Source organism: Eretmochelys imbricata, chromosome 9 (genome assembly GCF_965152235.1).
Source record: "Eretmochelys imbricata isolate rEreImb1 chromosome 9, rEreImb1.hap1, whole genome shotgun sequence".
Taxonomy (NCBI): Eukaryota; Metazoa; Chordata; order Testudines; family Cheloniidae; genus Eretmochelys; species Eretmochelys imbricata.
The window spans coordinates 36,856,176-36,883,659 of NC_135580.1; the positions used below are offsets into that span (position 1 = coordinate 36,856,176).

Below are 27,484 nucleotides of genomic sequence, written 5' to 3' on the forward strand. Positions count from 1 at the left end.
TTCGCAAAAAGAAAAGGAGTACTTGTGGCACCTTAGAGACTAACCAATTTATTTGAGCATGAGCTTTCGTGAGCTACAGCTCACTTCATCAGATGCATACCGTGGAAACTGCAGCAGACTTTATATATACACAGAGAATATGAAACAATACCTCCTCCCACCTCCTTTTCTTTTTGCTAATACATTAAGAAACCAATGACAGGTTATATCTCCCCCTCAGAGATGTTCCAATAAGCTTCTTTCACAGACTAGACTCCTTCCTTGTCTGGGCCTAGTCCTTGAAAATGCTGTATGTAAGAACCTGAAACTAGGAACAATGCAGGTAAGTAGGGGTTTTCTCATGACTGGCAGCCCCTTTTGTCCTGCTCCACTCCCTTCTATAGCTTTGGCACAAGGTGGAAATCTTTTGTCTCTGCTTGTTCCGACCCCCACCTTTTAAATGGAAAAATACCAGATTTAAGATGGATTTCATTATCATTTCTCCCCACACCCAAGTCTTTCTTTAAGTACCCAAACAGAGAAGAATGGTTGGAATAGCACAGCCTCTCATTATTTTGTCCACCAATTAGGCCTAATATCTGACACCCCAATTTTGGTTCATTAATTTCCGGACCCACATTTTCTTGTCTGCCAAGCATGATCGTAACACAGTCCTTGAGTTATATCAGTGGGCCTTTTTGTTTAGATTAATTTTAGTCTGTCTCCCTTTCATAGCTTTTCCCATCAACATTTGTTGTTATAGGTTATTGTGACAACTTATGAATTTTTACATACTTTTTACAGTTGAGCTCAGAATTAGGGTAAATTTGTAGGCTCAATTATCAAAATATTCCTTCCCTCTAATTAGGAGAGGGGTGGGACTGTACTAGTGGCTTGGCACATCTGAAATATTCTAATATATATCCAGGTATCTTTCATTATATAATGCACAAACTCTTTAGATTAGCCCTTAAAACCTCTTGATAAAATAAAAATCATGCATTTGATTGCATCTTCATTTCTTTCATATGCTTAAGTGAGGAATGTGTTTTACTAGGGCAGACATTAGATGTGTACGGTAATAAGAAAATTCTTGAGAGCTTAGGTGCCATAGGCATTATATTGGTCCTCTGCACATGGGTGAATTGTTCTTTTGCCAGTTGCCATGTTCCTTTATAATAAAGTAAAGAATGGCAGTTGAATTGCTGCTTCCTGGAAAAACAATTGCGTGTAACCTGGTATTAACATGTTGCTTTGTTTACTCTAGATACGCTTTATACTGCTGTTCAGCCGACAAGGGAAATTAAGACTTCAGAAGTGGTACATAACGTTACCTGACAAAGAGAGGAAAAAGATCACACGGGAAATTGTTCAGATTATTCTGGCTCGCAGTCAAAAGATGAGCAGTTTTGTCGACTGGAAAGACCTAAAGCTAGTTTACAAAAGGTGTGAGTAGTTTTATAAGAATAAAGTAAGTGTGTGTGTGTGGTATGTATAGAGAGAGACACACACCGATCCCCCCACCCCCCTATCTTATAAATGCTACTAGGATGAAACACATGAGGAACAATGAGTGCCATGAAGGTTTGAAAATGCTGTATGTAAGAGCCTGAAACTAGGAATAATGCAGGTTGATTCTAAACAAAATCAGCTTGCCTTTTCCCCATTCCATAAATTGACACAGTAAATTGCCATTAGAAAAAATACTGGTATTGCTTACCACTGAAGAAAAGTGATTGACTTGATTGACAGTTTAAATGATAGAAGATGCTATGCCTAGCTAATCTTGCTAATTTAAAGGTATCGTGCTGAAAAGCATGTTGTGCTTTGTCAGTGTATTGCAAGGTTACACGCATGGTATGGAGGAGCCTTCTGCCAAATCATATCTTTGAAGTATTTACCATTCTGGAACTTGTATCTTCCCCAGGTATATGAGCCTTAGTGATAACAGGCTTATCCCTGCCTTTATAGTTACAAGGGAGAAATGAAGGCCCTAAAACAGAAGTCCATCCTTATTCAACAGAGCACTAAAAATAAAAAAAGTATGTTCTTAAGAGCTTTGTTGAAAAGGGATAGATGGACACAGGTTTAGATGCTTTGCTGAAATGGTGCTCTAGCCACTACCCTGGGAAGAATGCTCAGGTGGTTATTCTCCCACCCCCGCCACCCCCCATGAAGCTGGACTAACTAAATATAAAACTCTGCTACCAATCAGTAGAAAGAATTGATCAGCATGAGTAGTTACATGTAATCTGTTTCTTGAAATACACATAAAGTACCCTATTAACCATTTGGTAGCCTGAATAGTGGCCCAAATGTTTGTTCTTTCTGTGCATATTTTTTTTAAAGCACAAAATTATTCTACATTCTAAAACAATACACCTACAGTAGGGGCTACTGCAGCATTTGAGGAGAGTTTTGTCCCTTACCAGTTGTTGTTTTTATGCATAGTCCTGAAGCTTAAACATTGAGGAGGTATTCAACAAATCCGCTCAGCTTTTTTACAAAAAGAATAATTCTTTCCTGTTGTTAATATATTCCTTTTAAAAGAAAGGTGCTGAGAAAGGAAAATCAATTCACCTATTAAGCTACAGCTGCACTAGAGAGTTCACAGCAGCAGAGTTGTACCGGTGCAGCTGCACCACTATAAGCTCTCTGATGTAACTGCTCTAAGCCAGTGGGAGAGAGCTCTCCCATCAGCTTAACTACTCCAGCCCCATGAGCAGCTGTAGCTATGTTGGCAGGAGAAGCTCTCACAATGACTTGCGCTTAGGGCAGCATGACTTATGATGCTAAGGGCGGATGGCTTTTTCCCACCCCTGAGCAACATAAATTATACCACAGTGAGTGCTAGTGTAGACATAGCCTTACTGTAGCAAACGGACTTGCATAGGCAGGGATATGAACCAAATTATCTCTGTGATTGAGTTATTACTTCATGTTTTACCAAGCACTAACCCATTTTCATTTTTACTTTTGTAGGTATGCTAGTTTATATTTTTGCTGTGCAACAGAAGACCAGGATAATGAGCTGCTGACACTGGAGGTTGTTCATCGTTATGTAGAACTACTGGACAGGTATTTTGGAAATGTAAGTTTCCTTTTCTTCCTTAAGTTAGTTATGATGATTTTTGCCCTTTAGTTGTTTATCACAAAGTCAGGCGTGAAAATCTCTGTAGCTGCTCTTACTCATCCTTTCCCTCTGCCTTGCTTGCACCATGTCCACACATCCAGCATTAGGTGGATGTGACAGTAAAATAGTGCCCAGGCTATTATAAGCAGTTAATGTTCCATAATGTGCCCGTCCAAAAAGAGAAGCCAATCCTGACATTTCACATGCCACTTCTCTTTCCAGGGGAGATGATATCTAGAAAGTTTGGGGAAAAATCAGCAAAAGAATTTTAAAATGGTGGGGTGAGGGGGGAGGATTGTTTTTTGTTTTCAAAAATGACCTGACTTTTTTTTAGCTCATATCAAGCAACAAGGAACATCTCATGAAGGCAAGACATCAGCAGGGTGGTGGTGGTTGTGGGGGCCATAATGAGGGTGATATGAGCCAGGGGACATAGAGATGGTCTATTGGAGGCATTAGGTGCTACAGGAGACCCCCTTTTATGAATGTTTTCTACCATGTTCTCTTGAGCAGTTGATTTTTCTGACTCCTCCTTAACATAAGTCATTGTGCTGTGTCTTCCATTGTCTTTTTGTTTTTGGTCTGTCAGAGACTGTAAGATGTTTGGGGCAGGGAATATGTCCTACTCCATGAAATGACTTTTTATAAGTATTCTGTAACAGAGTGTTTAAACAAATCTGTTTATATTTGGTCTCTGTCCAGAGAAAAATATGATTTCACTAGTGCTGAAATTGTGATATCACTTAATACTCATATTTCTATTTCTTTCTTTACTGTCTGCCACAAGAGTGCATACGTTGAATAGGTTTGGCAATCTGTATGCTCTAGGAATGCTAATACATATAATGCTATAATATTGTGCCTAAATGTGTATTTTGCTTCATCAGGTGTGCGAGCTGGATATTATCTTTAATTTTGAAAAGGCTTATTTTATTCTTGATGAGTTTATAATGGGTGGAGAAATACAAGAAACATCAAAGAAATCAGCAGTGAAAGCCATAGAAGATTCTGATATGTTACAAGAGGTAAGGCAGAAGCAGACAGCAGAGGCGCACACCTCACTACAGTTGTTCTGTCTGATAGGACTAGTGTTTGATATCCCAACATGTCTGAAGTTTAGTACTATGAGGTACAAAATGTATAATTACAAAAGGTGGCAACATATAATACCCTTAGTTCAACCCTCTGGCATCCTGTGATATGGTGTCAAGTTATTCATATGCTATCCCTGGCTACTTTGCAAGGAGGTTAATCAGTCATGTCAGTTGCTAGATATTAGACACTGCATTAAGGATTTGTTTTATATAATTTTTAAATGATGTTTAACACATCAAGGTAGAGAGCCTGAATGTTTAAGTTTATTTGGTTGGTTTTTTTATTGTTTCATTAATAAATTGACAAATGACCTACATGGTCATATCAAAATCAGCACAAGTATGTGCTGGTAACCTCCACTTTGTCCATAACTAGACCACGTAATGGTTCCTACAAGGAATAGGTGTGAGACTTGTATTCAAAAACCTGCAGGAATGAGCTTCATTTTCTTACGTTGTAAATTACCTGAGGAGCCGAGAATGGTAAGAACTGGCAAACGCTATGGGTGATTCCGTTTTCAGGATGATCATTAGCGTGGAAAAAATGAGGCTGGTAGAACTAGTTAGGGAAATACTACGTGAATAGGCCCTTTGCAGTTTTTTCCCCGCCGGCTTTTTCAGTACAAGCTGGTATTTGCACATGCTCATAGGGTAACAGGGTGAAACAGCAGGAGAGGGTTGAGTGGCCTGTGCATAACTCAGCATGGATTTAAAGGGGGTGGGGTGAGAGGCAAGGAGAAAGGCGTCTGCTTTGGTCAAAGGAAAAGCTTTGTTTTGTGTTTGAAGAATACTCTCTGCCCTGGAGCAAGGGCCTGAGGGAGGCATGGGCAAGACACTGGTTCTTTCCTGGGCTGTTGAGGAGCCCACCAGCTTGCAGTAGTGGCACGTACAAAAGGCCAGCTAGATATGGCAACTACATGTCCAAGTTAGATGTTCAATCTAACTGGGTTTTAAAGTATTATTGTAGCTATTTAATTGATTAGTGTTTGTTCATAGGGCCTGGATCTGATGGAAATAAATAAAAAATTCCAACCCTGTTCAATGGGAACAGGTCAGGTCCTTACTGTATTTCATAGTATTTTACAATCTGTAATACCTCACTTGCTATTTTTTTTTTCCAGACAATGGAGGAATATATGAACAAACCTGCATTTTAACTTTAAAACCTCCTGGAGGGACAGAGATGCTGCTTACTATCTGTAAAATTCACTTGTTGAAATTGCTTTTCTATGTGCCAGATCCTCTGAGAAATACCAAAAACCAATAACTAAAGGGATTTGTGTAGTAGTCAAAATGAAGGTCAGCTCCAGTAGTGTATATTGTTCTACCTAGGAGTTTCTTAAAACTGTTATTACACTTAATCTAGCCACTATCCTCCTCCTAGACTTAAAAACTAGTTTTATACAATGGCTTTTAGCTATGAACTTTTCAGTCTCAGAAAATATTTGAAAAAGATATTTATACTAGTTTTGATCCATCACTGATTGCATCAGTATACTTTTGTAATAGTACATTTTTTGAATGTAATGATTATTCTGGTCTAATACTAATAATTTTTCTTAAAAGCTGAGTTGTTTTTTTTATGGAGTCTGCTTTGAAGACGTGTTAACACTTAAAATGCATATGCATCTCTTCAGCTCACCCTCTCCTGCCACTTCCTAGTAGGAGTACTATCTTCCTTCTACCACCGGCTCTTCCACCCAATAAAAGGAGAGCACTTCCACCCCCTAAGCACACCACCTCCACTTAGTACTAGAAGCCCACATTCCTAGTCTAAGCCCTGGTCTACACTAGGACTTTAGGTCGAATTTAGCAGCATGAAATCGATGTAAACCTGCACCCGTCCACACGATGAAGCCCTTTATTTCGACTTAAAGGGCTCTTAAAATCGATTTCCTTACTCCACCCCTGGCAAGTGGATTAGCGCTTAAATCGGCCTTGCCGGCTCGAATTTGGAGTACTGTGGACACAATTTGACGGTATTGGCCTCCGGGAGCTATCGCAGAGTGCTCCATTTTGACCGCTCTGGACAGCACTCTCAACTCAGATGCACTGGCCAGGTAGACAGGAAAAGAACCGCGAACTTTTGAATCTCTTTTCCTGTTTGGCCAGCCTGGCAACCTGCGGATGACCATGCAGAGCTCATCAGCAGAGGTGACCATGATGGAGTCCCAGAATTGCAAAAGAGCTCCAGCATGGACTGAACGGGAGGTACGGGATCTGATCGCTGTATGGGGAGAGGAATCCGTGCTATCAGAACTCCGTTCCAGTTTTCGAAATGCCAAAACCTTTGTCAAAATCTCCCAGGGCATGAAGGACAGAGGCCATAACAGGGACCCGAAGCAGTGCCGCGTGAAACTGAAGGAGCTGAGGCAAGCCTACCAGAAAACCAGAGAGGCGAACGGCCACTCCGGGTCAGAGCCCCAAACATGCCGCTTCTATGATGAGCTGCATGCCATTTTAGGGGGTTCAGCCACCACTACCCCAACTGTGTTGTTTGACTCCTTCAGTGGAGATGGAGGCAATACGGAAGCAGGTTTTGGGCACGAAGAAGATGATAGCTCACAGCAAGCAAGCGGAGAAACCGGTTTTCCTGACAACCAGGAACTGTTTCTTACCCTGGACCTGGAGCCAATACCCCCCGAACCCACCCAAGGCTGCCTCCTGGACCCAGCAGGCGGAGAAGAGACCTCCGGTGAGTGTACCTTTTAAAATACTATACATGGTTTAAAAGCAAGCATGTGAAAGGATTACTTTGCCCTGGCATTCGCGGCTCTCCTGGATATACTCCCAAAGCCTTTGCAAAAGGTTTCTGGGGCGGGCAGCCTTATTGCGTCCTCCATGGTAGGACACTTTACCACTCCAGGCCAGTAACACGTACTCGGGAATCATTGTACAACAAAGCATTGCAGTGTATGTTTGCTGGCGTTCAAACAACATCCGTTCTTTATCTCTCTGTGTTATCCTCAGGAGAGTGAGATATAATTCATGGTCACCTGGTTGAAATAGAGTGCTTTTCTTCAGGGGACACTCAGAGGAGCCCATTCCTGCTGGGCTGTTTGCCTGTGGCTAAACAGAAATGTTCCCTGCTTTTAGCCACAGGGAGGGGGGAGGGTTGAGGGGGTAGCCACGCGGTGTGGGGAGGCAAAATGCGACCTGTAACGAAAGCACATGTGCTACGTATGTAATGTTAACAGCAAGGTTTACCCTGAAAGAGTGTAGCCACTGTTTTATAAAATGTGTCTTTTTAAATACCGCTGTCCCTTTTTTTTTTTTCTCCACCAGCTGCATGTGTTTCAGTGATCACAGGATCTTTTCCTTCCCAGAGGCTAGTGAAGATTAGAAAGAAAAAAAAACGCACTCGAGATGAAATGTTCTCCGAGCTCATGCTGTCCTCCCACACTGACAGAGCACAGACGAATGCGTGGAGGCAAATAATGTCAGAGTGCAGGAAAGCACAAAATGACTGGGAGGAGAGGTGGCGGGCTGAAGAGAGTAAGTGGCGGGCTGAAGAGAGGGCTGAAGCTCAAATGTGGCGGCAGCGTGATGAGAGGAGGCAGGATTCAATGCTGAGGCTGCTGGAGGACCAAACCAGTATGCTCCAGTGTATGGCTGAGCTGCAGCAAAGGCAGCTGGAGCACAAGACTGCCACTACAGCCCCTGTGTAACCAACCGCCCTCCTCCATAGCCTCCACACCCAGACGCCCAAGAACGCGGTGGGGGGGCCACCGGCCAACCAGCCACTCCGCCACAGAGGATTGCCCAAAAAAAAGAAGGCTGGCATTCAATAAATTCTAAAGTTGTAAACTTTTAAAGTGCTGTGTGGCATTTTCCTTCCCTCCTCCACCACCCCTCCTGGGCTATCTTGGTAGTCATCCCCCTATTTGTGTGATGAATGAATAAAGAATGCATGAATGTGAAGCAACAATGACTTTATTGCCTCTGCAAGCGGTAATTGAAGGGAGGAGGGGAGGGTGGTTAGCTTACAGGGAAGTAGAGTGAACCAAGGGGCGGGGGGATTCTATTAAGGAGAAACAAACAGAACTTTCACACCGTAGCCTGGCCAGTCATGCAACTGGTTTTCAAAGCTTCTCTGATGCGTCCCGCGCCCTCCTGTACTCTAACTGCTCTGGTGTCTGGCTGCGTGTAACCAGCAGCCAGGCGATTTGCCTCAACCTCCTACCCCACCATAAACGTCTCCCCCTTACTCTCACAGATATTGTGGAACACACAGCAAGCAGTAATAACAGTGGGAATATTGGTTTCGCTGAGGTCTAAGCGAGTCAGTAAACTGCGCCAGCGCACCTTTAAACGTCCAAATGCACATTCTACCACCATTCTGCACTTGCTCAGCCTGTAGTTGAACAGCTCCTGACTACTGTCCAGGCTGCCTGTGTACGGCTTCATGAGCCATGGTATTAAGGGGTAGGCTGGGTCCCCAAGGATACATATAGGCATTTCAACATCCCCAATAGTTATTTTCTGGTCTGGGAATAAAGTCCCTTCCTGCAGCTTTTGAAACAGACCAGAGTTCCTGAAGATGCGAGCGTCATGTACCTTTCCCCGCCATCCCATGTTGATGTTGGTGAAACGTCCCTTGTGATCCACCAAAGCTTGCAGCACTATCGAAAAGTACCCCTTGCGGTTTATGTACTCGGCGACTTGGTGCTCCGGTGCCAAGATAGGGATATGGGTTCCGTCTATGGCCCCACCACAGTTAGGGAATCCCATTGCAGCAAAGCCATCCACTATGACCTGCACATTTCCCAGGGTCACTATCCTTGATATCAGCAGATCTTTGATTGCGTGGGCTACTTGCATCACAGCAGCCCCAACAGTAGATTTGCCCACTCCAAATTGATTCCCAACTGACCGGTAGCTGTCTGGCGTTGCAAGCTTCCACAGGACTATCGCCACTCACTTCTCGACTGTGAGGGCTGCTCTCATCTTGGTATTCATGCGCTTCAGGGCAGGGGAAAGCAAGTCACAAAGTGCCCTTACGCATGTGAAAGTTTTGCAGCCACTGGGAATCGTCCCAGACCCGCAACACTATGTGGTCCCACCAGTCTGTGCTTGTTTCCCAAGCTCAGAATGGGCGTTCCAAGGCATGAACCTGCCCCGTTAGCACCATGATGCATGCATTGGCAGGGCCCATGCTTTCAGAGAAATCTGTGTCCATGTCCTGATCACTCACGTGACCGCCTCCTCGCTCGGCATCGCTTTGCCAGGTTCTGGTGCTGCATATACTGCTGGATAATGCGTGTGGTATTTAATGTGCTCCTAATTGCCAAAGTGAGCTGAGTGGCCTCCATGCTTGCCTTGGTATGGTGTCCGCACAGAAAAACGCGGAACGATTGTCTGCTGTTGTTCTGATGGAGCGAGGGGCGACTGACGACACGGCTTACAGGGTTGGCTTCAGGGAGCTAAAATCAACAAAGGGGGGTGGCTTTACATCATGGAGTATTTCAGGCAGGACTTCACGGAGGGTTCCAATAAGAAATGGTGCACCTAAGTTATTGTTCTTATTGGAACAAGGAGGTTAGCCTGGCCTCTGATTGATACATGGCTAGATTTACCTCGCTGCACCTTCTCTTTGAGTGACTGCAGTGTGACCTAGAGGAATGAGCCCCCTAGACGGGGGAGGAGGCAAATGAGTACAAAACAAATCTGGTCTATTTCTTGTTTTGATCCACTCCATCTATCTTTTACATCTTTGGCTGGCAGCAGATGGTGCAGAAGGACTGCATGCCATCCACATCTCATGGCTGCTCAGCAGAAGATGGTGCAGTAGGACTGCTAGCCATTCTCATCTCTTGCCTGCCCTGCAGAAGATGATGCAATAGGACTGCTAACAATCCGTATCGCCTGCCCGCTCACCATAAGACAGTTCAATAGGACTGACTGCAGGACTAAAGAGAATGACCTGGTCAAGTCACTCCAAATTTAGTCCCTGCGCCTATGTCTGCCCAGGCGCTCCCAGCCGACGTGGCCAGGAGCACCTCGGACATGGCAATAACAGCTACCAGTCGTACTGTACCGTCTGCTGCCACAAGGCAATGGGTTGCTGCTACTGTGTAGCAATGCCGTACCGCGTCTGCCAGCACCCAGGAGACATAGGGTGATGGTTACCTGAGCGGGCTCCATGCTTGCCGTGGTATGGCGTCTGCACAGGTAATTCAGGAAAAAAGGCGCGAAACGATTGTCTGCCCTTGCTTTCACGGAGGGAGGGAGGGAGGGAACGGGGGCCTGAAGATATGTACCCAGAACCACCCGCGACAGTGTTTTAGCCCCATCAGGCATTGGGATCTCAACCCAGAATTCCAATAGGCAGCGAAGACTGCGGGAACTCTGGGATAGCTATCCACAGTGCAACACTCCAGAAGTCAACGCTAGCCTCGGTACTGTGGAAGCGCTCCGCCGAGTTAATGCACTTAATGCACTTAGAGCATTTTCTGTGGGGATACACACTCGAATTTATAGAACCGATTTCTAAAAAACCGACTTCTATAAATTCGACCTTATTCCGTAGCGTAGACATACCCTAAGTAGGATTCTGTGATCTTCTATGCCCTTCATGTTTCTACGTGGCTGTGAGAGCCCTCTCTGCCATTATGTTCTGATGGCCTATTTATTTCCATGTTTTTCCCCCACCCCAGCCTGACCTTCTGGTATAACCTTCCCCCTTGTTAGATCCTGGGACCAAAGAAGAGAATGACTGATAGACCCCACTGGGAGGGCAGGTCTTGAGAGGGAGAGATTAGTCCTGGCAAGAGGGACTGTTGGTGTCTGGTGGAATTTACTCCTCCCTCGAGTTCCAGCTTACTATACCTTTTAGTGTCCAGAAATGGCTACTCCTCTCCAGCACAGTCCCCTGAAAACTAGCCTGTCCGAAGTTGACATACACGTAGAGATTAGCCTGTTTCTTAAAAGTTGCAAGTGGCCTAATGTTGATAAGAATGGACACTATAATAAACCCCATTGTAATTTTGCAGACTACACAAAGATGGAAGGGACCAAGAGTAACAAGAGAGATGAGAAGAATCAAATATTTGGACTAACTTTATAATAATGTTTTGATAAACCATTTCAGGAGAGGGGAAAAAAATAGCATGTTGCCTTGTCTAGTTTCCTTCCAATGACATATTTTTTCCCTTTGGGTTGATCTTGAGTGCTTTGACCTGTCTGTAGTTTGACTGAACTCTCATCACTTGAGTGATTATTTCATTCTAACAGATTTCAGAGTAACAGCCGTGTTAGTCTGTATTCGCAAAAAGAAAAGGAGTATTTTTGGCACCTTAGAGACTAACCAATTTATTTGAGCATAAGCTTTCGTGAGCTACAGCTCACTTCATCGGATGCATACTGTGGAAACTGCAGAAGATATTATATACACAGAGACCATGAAACAATACCTCATCCCACCCCTTCTCGTGCTGGTAATAGCTTATCTAAAGTGATCACTCTCCTTACAATGTGTATGATAATCAAGGTGGGCCATTTCCAGCACAAATCCAGGTTTTCTCACCCTCCGCCCCCCCCCCCCCCCCAGCAGGAGAGTGAGTTTGTGTGTGTGGTTTTTCGAAAAAGGGGAGGGGGGGAGGTGAGAGAACCTGGATTTGTGCTGGAAATGGCCCACCTTGATTATCATACACATTGTAAGGAGAGTGATCACTTTGGATAAGCTATTACCAGCAGGAGAGGGGGTGGGAGGAGGTATTGTTTCATGGTCTCTGTGTATATAATGTCTTCTGCAGTTTCCACAGTATGCATCCGATGAAGTGAGCTGTAGCTCACGAAAGCTTATGCTCAAATAAATTGGTTAGTCTCTAAGGTGCCAAAAATACTCCTTTTCTTATTTCATTCTAATAGGCTTCTAAGTTAAGAGACTTTTTCCTAGTTATTAAGTTTTTCTTTTCTCTATTTCATCACATTATTCCTCTCTAGAGCCTTTCCAAATTATGAAATTGTCTTCTATATAATTTAGGGAATTCTTTAATCTCTGTGTATTTGTCACCCAAAAGTACAGGTTTGATTTCCCCAATTGTCAAGGTTCCTCCCCCACTCTGAACTCTAGGGTACAGATGTGGGGACCTGCATGAAAAACCTCCTAATCTTATCTTTACCAGCTTAGGTCAAAAGCTTCCCCAAGGTACAAAATATTCCACCCGTTGTCCTTGGACTGGCCGCTACCACCACCAAACTAATACTGGTTACTGGGGAAGAGCTGTTTGGACGCATCTTTCCCCCCAAAATACTTCCCAAAACCTTGCACCCCACTTCCTGGACAAGGTTTGGTAAAAAGCCTCACCAATTTGCCTAGGTGACTACAGACCCAGACCCTTGGATCTTAAGAACAATGAACAATCCTCCCAACACTTGCACCCCCCCTTTCCTGGGAAATGTTGGATAAAAAGCCTCACCAATTTGCATAGGTGACCACAGATCCAAACCCTTGGATCTGAGAACAATGAAAAAGCATTCAGTTTTTTACAAGAAGACTTTTAATAAAAAATAGAAGTAAATAGAAATGAAGAAATCCCCCCTGTAAAATCAGGATGGTAGATATCTTACAGGGTAATTAGATTAAAAAACATAGAGAACCCCTCTAGGCAAAACCTTAAGTTACAAAAAAGATACACAGACAGAAATAGTTATTCTATTCAGCACAATTCTTTTCTCAGCCATTTAAAGAAATTTTAATCTAACACATACCTAGCTAGATTACTTACTAAAAGTTCTAAGACTCCATTCCTGGTCTATCCCCGGCAAAGACCCAGCATACAGACAGACACAGACCCTTTGTTTCTCTCTCTCCTCCCAGCTTTTGAAAGTATCTTGTCTCCTCATTGGTCATTTTGGTCAGGTGCCAGCGAGGTTACCTTTAGCTTCTTAACCCTTTACAGGTGAGAGGAGCTTTCCCCTGGCCAGGAGGTATTTCAAAGGGGTTTACCCTTCCCTTTATATTTATGACACCAATAATGTATGGTTTTTTTCTCCTTCACTTCTAATCTTCTTGGCAGAATGGTAAAAGCCATATTACAGTTCCTTTTTCATCATTAAACTTCTTGAATTATTATTCTAAATATTTCACTGCTACCCCCTTCAGAGTCTATTTGTATCTTACTGGTTTTCTAAATACTTTGACATACAGCACCAACTTTGTTAATTACCATCCCACCTCTTTTCTGTCTGTGTTATCTAATTTGTTAGTCAAACTTGTGAGTAGTCAGTTGGTAGTATCATACTGCTCACTTGTTCATTACTGTAGCCATCTGTTTTCTCCATATTGATGTCAAAGTGATACTTCCAATACCATGGAAAAAGTGAAAACACTGAAGGCTTTAAATAGCTTCAGAACACTGGTTTTAACATTCAAGTACGTGAAACTGGGTGACTGCATATTATTTCATCGTGGTTTGAAATGCAGGAATTTAACAATAAATTCAGTATTTTTAAATCAGTTCATACTGTGTACAGATCTTTTAAAATACTGGCTATTCAGATTAAGTGACTTTAATTTGAATCATAATTAGTTTCCTTTCTTCTCACTTATTTTATGCCAATTTGTGATACTCTTACTCACATTGATTAGTACTTTATTCCTCAAGCAGTCTCAGTGAGATCAAATGGAGCAGCTAAAGGGCTAAGATACTCTTACACTGATTGAGTAATATCAAAATCTGGCCCTTATGGTCGTTCTAAGAAGGAACATAAGGCTTCACCTACTGCTTTACTTTATCCTGCGTAGCAATAATAATAAGAGACCTGGAGGGATGCTTATGAAGAAGTATTAATCTCACTAGTAGAGAGCTAGGTGCTTGTATAGCCCACATCAGCATCATATCTGAGTTAAATAATGTGGCCTAAATTCTCTGCCATGCCCAGTTTGGGGGACTGCAAGAAGGCTGTTTGTGGCTCCTTTACTGTCAGGTTGCATCTACCCTATACATGCTATAGACACTGCATAGATTAGCACTTCATGAGGTGCTGTGGTTTATGCTAGCTAACTGCAGCTCCCAAGGGGCCAGCTGAGGGTTGCTGAAGTGCAGTGTGCTCCAGCCTCAGTCCCTTCCCACCAATAATACCCTGTACACAAGGGCTACAGAATGGGAACAATAGAGGCTGCAAATGCCTAGCTCTCTGGCCTGCTGTGAACTCATCAGCAGATGGAAACCAGCTACTTTCCACTGGTGCTAGGAGCTGAACTTTGTCCACATGGTGTGTCTAAGTAATGATTAATGGGGAGGCACAAGTCTACAGCTATCAGCATATGAAGGTTTTAAACAACGAAGAGGAAGAGACCCTATTTAGAATGGTATAGGTGGGTTACAACTGGATGGAATGGGAACAAGTTATTTTTCAGAAGGATTATGGAACGTTAGATTTATTTCACTTTCTGTACAGTGTCAGTAACTCAGATGACTTAATTCATATTGTTACATAATAGCAAAAAACCCCAAATACATTGTAGAATCACTTTTAGGCCCTGTGCTGCAATGCTTTGTGGGTAGGGGTGTCCCTTTTCCTACAGAGAGCCCCACTTCAAAGGGACCCTGTACAGATGCAGGGACTGGGCTGCACTCAGTGTATTGCAGGGTTGGAGCCTTAATATCTCATATTAGATCTGATCTTGGTTATTCTTAAAATAGCCAAGGTACAAAATTACAACTGTCTTAGTGTTGCCCAATTTGACAGTATTGGTAGTTACCCTACTAAATTTCAATCTCTCTGTATGTTCCATCCAATAGAAAATGTCTGATTTAAACTTTACTAAGTCTATGAGAGACTGTTTGGTGTCATTACTGACTGATTATCAAACAGTTATCAATAAAACAGGAGATAAGTAATACTGATACTGCTTGTAATAACCAACCTATATACCAAGATAAAATGCAGTTATCTGAATTCTCCGTGCTGAAGAGCTTAGCACTCATATAGCTTCAAAATAACCATTCAACACGGGCATGTTTTGGCCTAGATTTCTTTCTTTGCTGTTGCCGGCTGTGTTGACTATAAGCTTTTCCATTTTCTTATTAGCATTCTCTGCCTGTGGGATTCTTCCTGTGATCTGTTCACCTACCAGTGGTGACAGGGCTGGTTCTCTGCTATGCAGCTAATTGTGACTGGTGGGCTGGGGCATCAATGAGTGTAGCAGGGCAGTTAGAGTTAGATATCAATAACAGATATATTTCCATATTAAAAACTGATAATTAAATGCAATTGGGTGCGGGGGAGGGTGCCCAAGTATTGCAAGACCTCATGAAGTCTCATGGATTCTTATTAGTTGTCACTGAATTTGTGGTTGGTATTTTGTTCCTCAATTTCTAGCTCATTGAAGTATATTGACTGTTTACACATATCTGGGTGGGAATCACCTTGATCGGCTACTTCCTACAAAGCGTGTGTTTAACAAAGGCCCTTTCAAATGGAGCTGTACCCCCCTCTCTCCCCCCCCCCCAAAAAAAAAAAGGCTATGTGAAACAAAGTCTATGAAATGTGTACTCTTTTAAAAAAAAACAACCAACAACCAGGAGGGAAAATATTTAATGTTTGGGTCCAGTTTTGGCTTTTGAAAATATTTGTTGGAGAGATGAGTATGAGGACTGAATTAATGGTTGGTTATTTATTTTATGGTCCTTCCAATAGGAAATGTATGGCTGAGCACTATCTTGTATAGAAGAAATACAACACAATAAGGAGATCAGAGGGTGGGGGAGAAATGATTTATGAAGAAAGAATAAAAGCTAAATACTGTAGCTGAGATTTTCAGAGCTGCCCTATGTGATTTAGATGCACCATTCTCATTGAAAATAATAGGACTGAAAACAATTCTTCAGGAGCAAAAATCCCCTGCCTATGCTGGTCATTAAAATTCTACTAGTCTTCAACAAATATGTTTTTTTTTTTTAAAGCACAGTTTCAGATGCTAGTGGAGATTTGGGGGCTCTGCATGAGCACAGGGATCAACCCAGCTGGAGCTCATTGCAAAGTCAAGGCCTGACACGGGGTGGGGGAAAGGGGGCTAACTGCTGCCAGAAATCTGTGAGGTAGAACCAGGTAAAAAGCATCTTTCTGGAAAGAAAATCTGGAGAATTTGGCAACCTTTACTGAATTCAATAGTGTATGTTTTCTTTAGCAATATCATGTATAAATAAAATCCAGTTGTTGTATTAAATGACTTTTGATAAAGGAAATTTTTATAAGGTCGAGGTTGAAATATATCAATGGAAGCAAAATAAAGAATGAATTGCTGCATTGCACAGAAACTTGCTGTCATGGAAACCTATTGACTCAGAATATGACTAATGGGATCCAGGCTAAAAGAAATGATGTAACTATTCAGCAAACCCTAAAAAAGACCAATGTTTATGATGATACAATGAAGTTATATTTATTCTAAATTCCACTGGCTTATCTATTAAAAGAAAGAAGGATAACAGCTCTCATAACAGGATGTTTTAATATACAAAAAAATAAAAAAGTAAGAAAACAAGAATTTCCACCAAAATCATTTCTGTATTTGATGTTTATTAAAAAGACATGTTCAGTCACATAGGACAGATCCTCAGCTGGTATAAATTGTTCCACTGAAATTAACAGAGCTATGACAATTTACACCAGCTGGAGATCTGCCCCTTACTAGACCTAACAGCATAGGTGACCCCTTTAAGTAGAGCTGATGTCTTTCTAGTAACAAGCTCCATCTCTGCTACTTGACCCCGAACATTTCAACATACATAAGCTCATACTGAGTACTCAGTTACACCTGTATCAATCCAGGTATTGATATTTTCCACTGAATGCATCCGATGAAGTGAGCTGTAGCTCATGAAAGCTTATGCTCAAATAAATTTGTTAGTCTCTAAGGTGCTACAAGTACTCCTTTTCTTTTTGCGAATCCAGCAAGAATTACTTTCCTCTAATGCTGGATAAAGGAGAGTTATTGAGAGGCTAAAGCATTTGAAATATATTAACAGGTGAGTCACAGTTTATAATCCCAAATGGTGACACTGATGTAATAAATAGCCAGTTTCCCAAAAGTCTTTTCAGGGTTCCCAGATTGTCTCTAGTGAACTCCACTTTGCATCTGGTACACTTCCCGGTAAGAGGCCAACTAGTCCAGAGATGAAGGCTCTTTGAATCCATTCTTCTAGCTTCTCACAGAAAACAAGCTGATAATGTCACTACCCAGGTGGGCTTTCCTTGGATGACAGGTTGAGGAGGAATGCTTTTTGAATCTTTGACCTCCAATCATCACACACAATGACCAAATGTTTTGAAATGAGCACTTCTTTGTCAAAGTTCTTCATTTATATTCCACAAGACTTCTTTCTCCTTTGATGGGGTTATTTAACTACAGGAGTAAATACAATGTAAATTTTTACTACTATACTACATTATAACAGGATATAGATTTAAGTGAAAACAATGCAAATAACATCTCACTAGTTTTCATGAAGTTTAAACACCAAATATACTCTTATGAATGTAACAATCACTTTGATCTATATTATACACAAGTGAATTGGCTTTGGCATGAGTTGGCATCTGGCCTGTCACAGTCACACTTATTACTTTGAAGAGGTTGGCAAAGGGTCCTGGGAGAACAGTGTGCTGAGGAGTAGCGCTGGAGGAAATAAACAAAAGAAGATCTCAGTTCAGGAACTTTCCATGAGAAGAGCTAAAACAAGAGTGCCGGTGAGGCTGTAAAATGATTGCTGATTATGGAATCAAGACAGAATATTTCCAGGAAATATTGTCCATGACTAAGGGATAACAGGGATTCTGGTCTTTGGAGTAGGGCTTTCACAATCCGTTTCCTGCTGGCTTTAGTGGATGCTGTTCCCCCCCCATCATGTCTCTTGCAATTGATGGGAAAATTTTAAACTTGTGGAACAGATATTTTGGCCTTATCCAAAACACTAGGTAAAGAATGGATTGTAAATCTACTGCTGTCAGAAAAGTGTGTGTGTGCAGAGGACTGAATGAAACATGAGAAAACAGATTTAAAAGGTAACAAACAAAAGAGCAAGTCATTTTAATGGCTTCCCAACTGGATTACGCTGGGGAAAATATGACAAAGTTTAGGATAACAGCACTGTCCCAATAAAGCTGAAAAATAATCAAAGCAAACCTAATCTGGTTGTACTCTGAAACAGCATTCTAAAGATAGCATTGTGGGATTCTGTGCTTAATGTCTGATTTCCATGTAATATGCACAGTGTTGAAGTATAAAGAGATTTCTGTGCCTGTCCCCCCACTATCCAAAAGCCCCAACCCTGCAAACTTACCCTAGGAGCTGATATTCAAGCCATGTTCACTGTTGGCTAACTAATAGCGCTGGTTAGACAAGGGAGATGAAGAATAAATTGTTGGAAAACCAGAAATGCAATTCTAGAAAAATTCTTCTCCTCCTCCATTTTCTAGCTATATCTAACTGCTAATAACAGTCTGGCAGTAAGGCCAATCTCTTCAGTATAGGCTTACCTTTAAACATATGAGTAGCCCAGCTGACTTTGATGGGACTAGATGCAGGCTTGAAGTTAAACGTGATTATGTGCTTGGTTGAACTGGGGCCTTGGAATTTAGGTCCATCATTTGATGTGTGAGGCAGCAGACTTCAGTTCACTCTCCCATAAGAGTTGATTTTAGAGTGATAGGAATAAAAGTTTACTTAGAATTAAGCAGGTAAAATAGTGAATACAGGGCATAGATTTGTTTAGACAGTTCCATGGTTATTTTTTTTCTGAACATAAGGCAGGAGAACTGTTTGCAGCAGCAATAGCCTGGGGAGTTGATTGCGGGGACGGGAAGAAAGCTAAAGCTTTAAAAGTGGCTGTATTTTTGAGTGATACAGTAGGTAAAGTGAGACATGGTCAAGACAATGATAAGCAACCCATAGCCAGTCAAATAAATAAAGGCAGAGGCTTCCTAAAGCTAGGATGCAGTATAGCAATGCTGAAGATCTTTCCATAGCCAGGTGTTTTAAATGAAATCAAGGCTTTGTGCAGCCAAAGTTTAAAACATCTCATCCATTTCTGGTAAACTCTTTTTAGAAAATACAAGGGAAAATCTATGGTATTTTCTGGTGAACTTTCCCTTTCTGCACAGGGCTGGTCTGGCTCCTGTGACTGGAAGGGCTAAGTTAAAAGATTCTCTAGAGCACAGTCCTGGGGATTCAGTAAAGCTCTCCAATTGAGCTCAGTCACATTTTCCTTTGCATTGGGACCCTGGCGATCCCTGCACTGCGGCAAGCAGCAATGGGAATTACCATGCTTGAAGATCAGGGAGAGACGCAACCTTCTTCCTGCATCCTCACTCTCTGCAGCAGATATTTGTTTCCTTCTGCTGTGGGGAATGGAGATTGCACACGGAAGTCAAAGCAGGAGCAACGTTGTCTCTGAATGACAGTCCTGGTGGAGAAGTGGGGTTCAGCACCAGGACAGCTCCCTATGAGTGTGGCCCACTTCATTTTACTATGCTAGATACCTCAGTTCAAGGAAGAAGACATCCTTGCCACCGAAAGCTTGCCGACTTACTTCAGCCATGCCCCCAACAAAGTGTGTGTGTGAATAGCAACAAGAGAGCTGTGATGTGTCACGAGAGACGAGACAGGGCCCAGATTGTGTGACTGCTCAGTGAAGGCTAGTCCACAGAATGAAGGAGTGACGGCTGTTCTTGATTTAATAATCAAATGTCTTAAGCAGCTAATGTCTAGTCAGCACTACAGAAGAAGTAGACTCACTAGAAGGAGGTATTTGACTGAAGAGAGGCCCTGGCCTTGTGGTGCAGCTCTGGAGGGGTGGTTCATGAGTAGAAATTTAACTCCTGCTCCCTTTGTTTTGCAAAGTGATGTCCGATCAGCCACAAAACAAGCAAAGCTGGGATATCACCAATCATAAAAAACAATAACACTTCTGCTTAGGGGAGATGTTGGAGTTAATTCTGTGGTACACCAGCACTCCCCTCTTCCCTGGTCACATGACATGGAGAAAGCAAAGCCTGATCTCCTGGGGCTGGTGCTAATCCCCAGAAGCAGCAAGTTCTTCCTTAGTAACAGACTTCTGGAGGCATCCGCTTTCAGGGTTCAACAAGTTTCCCCACCACCTGGGATGGGAGAAGCAAAGGAGAACCTGTCCCAGGAACAGCAATGGTGGGGGGGGGGAAGGGAGAGGTCCCATCCAGGGACACCAACCTTCACAGCCCTTGGAGGTGAGTGAGCTCAACAGGGAACTAAGGATGACTTTTATTTGTTAGCATATTGTTTTCTCCAATCTCCTCCTGCTTCCCCCCCACCCTCCTAAGTCCTTCCTTGGCTGGTCTCCCTCTCTGCCCTCCATGTTCCTTTCCATCCTCCCCCTTCCTCTTCAGTCATTCTCTCCCCCCACCCCCAAGTCCTATTTACTCCCTCCCTCTGTCATTTCCTACTCAGTCCGCTCCCCCACCAGAAAAAAATAAAGATCTGGAATCAAGTATGTATGTGCCCCTCCTCCCTCTGATTGCTTGGTTTGTATACTTACCCCTTTCCTTTGCCCTCCTAGAGATTAAACGTTTTATCTCTTTCACCTGTAAATTCTGGGAAGGGGCTTGCCCTTCTGAGTTTTTACGCTTCCTAGTATGGTTCCCAACCTCTGATACTGTATTATGAGTAATCATGGAATCCAGCCTACTTCACAGGCATACAATGAGATGATTAACCTTTTAGTTATCAGATTAGCACTTCACGCAAAGTATGTTAGGTGAACGGGCCGATGGTTTCATGATTTGACGCTTAATCACACTTTTTAAGTACCAAGTACGTGGTTAAAATTAAGCACATGCTGATCTGGGACCAAGTCAGTGACCTATTTGCTTTTTATTTTCCTTTGGGATTGCCATTACTAAAGCATTAGTGGAGACTCTAGTGTCCATGGTTATGACAGAAACCTCCAGGGAAAAGCCTCATATCCTTTCGGAGTGAGAAAACAGCACATCTACCTCTAGGGATACAAATGCTCCAAATGCTGCTAGGAAAATAGCATTGTAGAAAATCTATGAGAGGATGGCACTAAGAATGAAGTTAGTGCTTAAAAGGTCAGCTTGTAAAAGCATCTCTACTAAGTGACCAAAAGACTGGGGGAGGTGTGCATCAGTTTTGTTAAACAACAACTCTTGGTTCTGATGCCATGTTTTCTGCACTGAGTATTAAACACATCCTGATACTGCCATGTGGTTGGGCAATTATCCTTGGTTCTTGCATTTAAACACTAATGCAATTAACCTGAGCAAGAAACACTGGAGACAGACTAATGCAGGAAAAAGCAAATGTGTGCATATCAGGGCATTTGCGTTCTCGTCCCAACTCTGTTACAGAATGTGACCGTTAGCGTACCACTTAACTTCTCAGTGCCATACTGCCTTTTCAGACCTTCTCTGATCTTTCCAAACCTATTTGACTCCCTCTGAAGAGACTGAGCCAGTAATTCCAGTTCTCCTGTTTCTAGCATAACTGTTCTGAGGAACTGGTGAATTGCTGTTTATAAGCAATACTACCTTCAAGGCAACCCTGAAATACAACTAAATTCATCTTTCAGACAGAAGCTCTCTCTTCTCGCCTCCCACCCCGCATTACAGTTACATGTCTGAAGAAAAGGGGAAAGCTTTCCAGTTGCGAAGGACTGTCTACGGGAGCTGGGGCTCAAATTATCTTAGTGAGGCTGAGGCTCAAATGTGGTGGATACACGCTCTGTTTTCAGACAATTTGAAGTCAGACAACACAGAATCCCATATAAAGGCTGAATCTCATTTGTTTCTCTTTCCACTGCTTTATCATCTTTGTATGCAAAACGCCCCCACTCTTATTCAGGAAAGCAAGCCTTTCTGGCAGAAGAATCTGCATCTTACATATGCTGTTCTTTGCAGAACCAGTTTTGCTGCTGACTTTGTTGGAAACAGGATCAAAACCTAATGTTTGCACAAGAGGCTGAAGTAATGGTTGTGCATTCAACTGTAACTCCCATTTTTTGAGTTAATATTGCACTAGTGCAGGGTAGGTGTTTTGCATTTATTATGAAGCATTTGTTGATCCTTCATAATATTCTTGTAAGGGCTCCCTCACTTGTGTGTATTTTGAGCCTGTAGAACTACTTACTTGAAATCTGTGATACCTGGTATCATGAAAACATCTTATGAAAATTCTTTATAAGCACACAGCGGTCGCTATATTCTGCTTTCAGTCTTCCTTATATCAGTTTCTTCTGTTTGAGTTATTCTCCCTTGGAAGACACTGAATACTACTTAGAGATAAAGCATACACGTGCAAAATATGTATGTAGGTTTTACCAAGGGGAATAATGCTATTTTGTAACAGCTACTGTGTAATTAGCCAGTTTTTGTGAGGAAAGATGTTTTATCAGCTGACACTTTAATAGAAAAGCACTCTTCCACTCAAAAGACCAAACTAGATGTGTGTAGTCTTCTTTTGCTGGATTTTTTTTTTCATGGCCACTCGGATGATATATGACCAAAGAAGTGATTGTTTGGGAGGAAGTTCAGGCTGTTTTGTTCAGGTGCCTTTTTTCCCCTTTCTTAATTAAACTTTATTTATTTATTTATTTATTTATTGCCATTTCAGAAGAGTGGAGAGGTTGACGTCATGTGTTGATGAGTCACTGCTTTTAACAGGGCAGCCAGCAGAGATGGTGTACTCTGTGTGCACCAGCTGCTCTTAGTCATTGACAAAAAGATCAGAGAAAGCTCAAAGGACATGCCTGTGAATAATTAAATTTCTATTTTCATTATGAGGATGTGGTTGATTTATGGGAAGGATCTGTGTGAAGCCAGGTATTGACAAAGAGAATTTTCAGATAGCTCTCTGTTGATGCTTTTATAAATAGCTTCTGGGTCGTCATCTATGCCAATCAACTGTGCACGTGAGTTACCAGATTCATACAAAACAGGTTATGTAACTTGGCTTTTATCAGCACAGTTGTCTTGCTTGTAGTGAGCACTTTATCCATACACATACTTGCTAAGAAAGAGCCACAGGATGAAGGTGTTGGGGGAAACTAGTAATTGTACTCTGTATGAAAAGAGATCAAAGAGTTTCTTTTAGCTGATAAATTGGGCTGGCCTAGACTAGAAAGTTAGGTTGACCTAGTTATGTTGCTTCGGGGTATGGACAAACTCAAACCCGTGAGAAATACAGTGAAGCTGACCTAAGCCTCAAAATAGACAGGGCTACATCAGTGGAATAATTCTTCTATTAACCTAGCTACTGCCTCTCAGGGAGGTGGACTTACTACAGCAACAGAAGAACCCCTTTCCTCGCTGTAGTAAATGTCTGTGTGACAGTGACACAGCTTCAGTGCTGCCGCTGTAGTGTTTCTAATATAGACACACTTGACTGGTATTTCTAGCCTGTAGCCATACAACCTTGAGCTCTCAAACTAATTAAGGTTGGTCAGATTTGTTTGTTGGAGGGCTCCCTTCAAAAACACCCACAGGTGCTCCAGGAAGAGATGTTGCTCTCTGAGTTAATACTGAACCAATGCCCCAGTTATGGTTTTAGGGGGCACCATACTGCTTTCTGCTGGATGAGAGAGAAAGAGGAGGTGTTGACCACTTGTGATCATTAGAACCCATCATATGGGGCTTCCCGGAAGAGTGGATAGAACTGTTATTCCAACCTGGTAAGAACATCCTGCATACCTAAATTCCACTGATGGTCCAACCATATATAGCATTATCCATCTCTTTCTCTTGTCTCTGGGTATTCAACAAGAGCTGGTGCATTACAATTGTAAGTAAAGTGATTCCTATACACTGACCTTACTGACTTCTTCGGGATGGTGGGAGTTGTATTGAAACTGAAAGCAGTCAAAACTCACTTTATTCTGAAGCGAGAGCAAAGGTCACTGAAGTTGAACAACAGGCTGGGTGAATTTAAACAAAAAGAATAATTCAAATAACTTATTATTATTTTAAATAAAAAAAACCTTTATTTAAATAATTGGTTTTAAACTTTTTTTTTTTTTGCAGTTTTGATTTTTACTAAGGAGAGGTTGATTCTCATTGGTTGGTAACTATGACAACATGTTTAATTGCAACTAAATATAGCATTTATGCTACTTACTTTTTGTAATAATAGTATGATTACTACTTTTTGCTAACTAGGAGGCTACATTGTATCTATATACTTATTTAAGCAATTATATAGCTTAAAATACTTATTTGAATTTTTATGTTTACATGTTTGTTAGAAAATCATGAGTGATGCATTTTTTACTAAATTAACATTTTACTTGTGATTTGGGTCAAGCTCTATTTGCATTAAAATTGGAATGCATTAAAAATGCACACTTTAAAAATCACCTTTAAATGGACTGATAAACTTCTGTATCAAAACATATATAGCAGTAAAAATGAACTGATTTTATTAAAGGAGACAGTATCTGTATTTAGCTAATTGAACTGATTTTGTTCCTCTATCTTTCAAGATTTTAGAATTGGTAGATTTCATCCTCACACCTCATTTTTATTCACAAGTTGGAAGAGGAAAAACAAGCTTTCCTGCCTCTTCAACTCCTAATCAGTTTGCTAACGTTGACTGAATTAGTCACTGAACTGAACAAGTATAATATTTTCTTCATTTCAGCTTATTCTCTCTGCATTTGCAGAAGAGACTACCACTGTCAAAAGTTGGTTCCAGGTGGTTAGCCAGTGGCTTCCACCAATTCAGTAGTCTGACTTTCTTTAAAACTTTGGCAGCAAGCATGTACTGATTAATTGAAATGACTTTTAATTTAAGAATTTTGTTAAAAAATCTACTTTAGTTTTTGAAGTGATGGAAACCTATGGTAAGGCCTAAACTTACTATGCTCTATTCAATCATTTGCATTACATAAAAATACCAAACCATCATTTTTTATCTGCTAGACAGAGTGACAAAGGATGTCACTTTCCTTCTATAGTTGGCTATCACTGCTAAAATACAACAGTTTCCAACTACAGAAAAGGAGACAGAGGCTGTTAGGCCACATCCACAGAAAGAGTAAACTAATGAGGCTTTGTGAAAGAAAGGGGTAGAATTTACTTCCTTCAGCATGGTGGCCAATTACTGTAGATTTACCACTTCTAATTGCCTGGTACATCAGTTTAATTGGCAATATAATCATCTGAATATCAAAATTGTTCTGCCCTCACTCTAAAGCTTTTCATCACGTTAAAATGTATTCTGTAAGTACTTAGCATTTTCAGTGATAGAACTGAAATGTGTGGCATTCTTTGGAACTGAAGTGGAACAAAAAGACCTACTCCCGGCCCTAAAAACCATCTTAAAAATGTCATTCTACCTGAAAAACATGTGAGAATGGCCGTGTGGTATTCCATATTCATGATTTGCTGATTTCCCTAGCAAACTTTCGTCAATTTGCAAGTACAAAGATACTTACTTCTTTCTAACTGCCAGGCCTGCAAGCTCACCCTGGGCTTTGATATAGTTTAAAACTGTTTCTCCCACTGCACCCCCTGCCAATCACACATAGCAGTAAGGAGTCTTCAGGCTGAATATAACTCTAGAGGTATGTCTCCACTGCAAAAAAAGACCTGCAAAAGCCAGTCTCAGACCCCAGTCAACTCACTATTTTTAGCCGGGTAGCGCTAACCCTGCATGTCTGTCAGTTGACCCGAGCTGTGAGATTCACTGCCAAGGGTCTTTTGTTTGCAATGTACACACACTCCAAAATACCAGTGCTACTCCATTGTCTCCCTTCAGATTGTGCCTTTAGTGACATCTGTTCAAACCTACTTGGGGCATAATCTGGAGACAATGGGCTTTCATAGGTGTCATGTCACCAAAGGTCTGACGTTGACATATTGAACATTTATTATTAATGACAGCCGTATTGAAGCCCAAGTGTTCAAAAATCATGAGCCAGCCCAACCACCAAGCCACAATATTTTAAAAATAAGACATTTGGGTGAAATAATTGAAGTCAAATTTCACTCTTGGAGTTTATTTGCCTTCTGGCTTCTGAGACTTTTGGGAGTGTATTTTCAAGGTGTTCTTTTTTTGTCTCCCACCTCCCCACCCCCAGCAACCATGAGAGCTGGAACTTTTTTTTAAATGGAAGCCGAGATTTTGGTGTAATTGTATGATGCCAAATTTCACAAACACCAAATATTGTGAGACTTGCTATAAAACCAGCAGGGTTGGCAAATCTGTGACATGTCAGATAGAAAGAGTCCAGTGTGACCGTGAATTGATTGGACTGGCAGGGGACTGCAAATAAGCTAACTTTTTTTACTTGCAAATGGGGCAAATTTTATATAGAGTCCAATAACATAATTTTACAAAGTGACTTTTCAGGGCAAATTGAAGTTAAAACATTAAAGAAAATGGAAAAGGGGGGCATTAAAGACTGAGTAAGAAACATATTAGATATAAAAATGAACAGTATCAATAGTGGGAAAAGATTTTAAAACTTAAAAAGCACAATCTCCCTGAAGCCTAGCATCAAGGAGACACTCAAAGGAAATATATTTTGTAAATTCAAGTATCATATCTATTTAAAAGGTCTTACTGAAGAGTTGTTGACATAGGGAAAATTGTAAACTTATTAAGAGCCACCTGGAGTAATTGGCCAGGGGAGGCCTGTTATGAGATTGAGCTGCAGCTAGATAAAGACATCAACAAGAGGTCTTCTATGGCAACAAAAGCTAGGAGGGATGTCCAGTCAGACTGTTATGCAAGCCATGAGAATGAAAGAGCTTCAGAGAAGGATAGTAAGATGAAGAACAGTGTGGTAGATGACAAGAGCTGAGGTGAATATAAATTCCCCGTCGTGATCATATCTGTACTGACTTGCATTCGCTAGGGCTGGTCAGGAAAAAAAATTAAATGGAAAATTCCAAGAGAACTGTCTCAGTTTTTCCCAACCACATCTATTTTCTTTTTCTAAATGAGATGTAGCCCTAGTTTAGTTTTACATTAACTGCTGTTCCAGCAATTCTCTAGACCAGTGGTTCTCTAAGCTGGTCCGCCACTTGTGCAGGGAAAGCCCCTGATGGGCCGGACCGGTTTGTTTACCTGCTCCATCCGCAGGTTCGGCCGATCGCGTCTCCCACTGGCCACGGTTCGCCGCTCTAGGCCAATGGGGGCTGCAGGAAGCTGCGCGGGCCGAGGGACGTGCTGGCCGCCCTTCCCGCAGCCCCCATTGGCCTGGAGTGGCGAACCGCGGCCAGTGGGAGCTGCGATCGGCCGAACCTACGGACGCAGCAGGTAAACAAACCGGTCCAG

The 27,484-nt window shown here is 41.9% G+C and overlaps 1 protein-coding gene across 1 annotated transcript in view; it reads left to right on the forward strand.

Moving 5' to 3' along the window:
• The first annotated feature begins 316 nt into the window (after positions 1-316).
• The window catches only part of AP1S3 (adaptor related protein complex 1 subunit sigma 3), a 36,305-nt gene continuing 9,137 nt past the window's right edge, over positions 317-27,484 (forward strand). Inside the window, exons 1-4 of the mRNA XM_077826920.1 lie at positions 317-322; positions 1,247-1,425; positions 2,962-3,070; positions 4,000-4,137. Of these exons, the coding sequence (XP_077683046.1) occupies positions 317-322; positions 1,247-1,425; positions 2,962-3,070; positions 4,000-4,137 (432 nt within the window). The remainder of the gene's footprint in view (positions 323-1,246; positions 1,426-2,961; positions 3,071-3,999; positions 4,138-27,484) is intronic.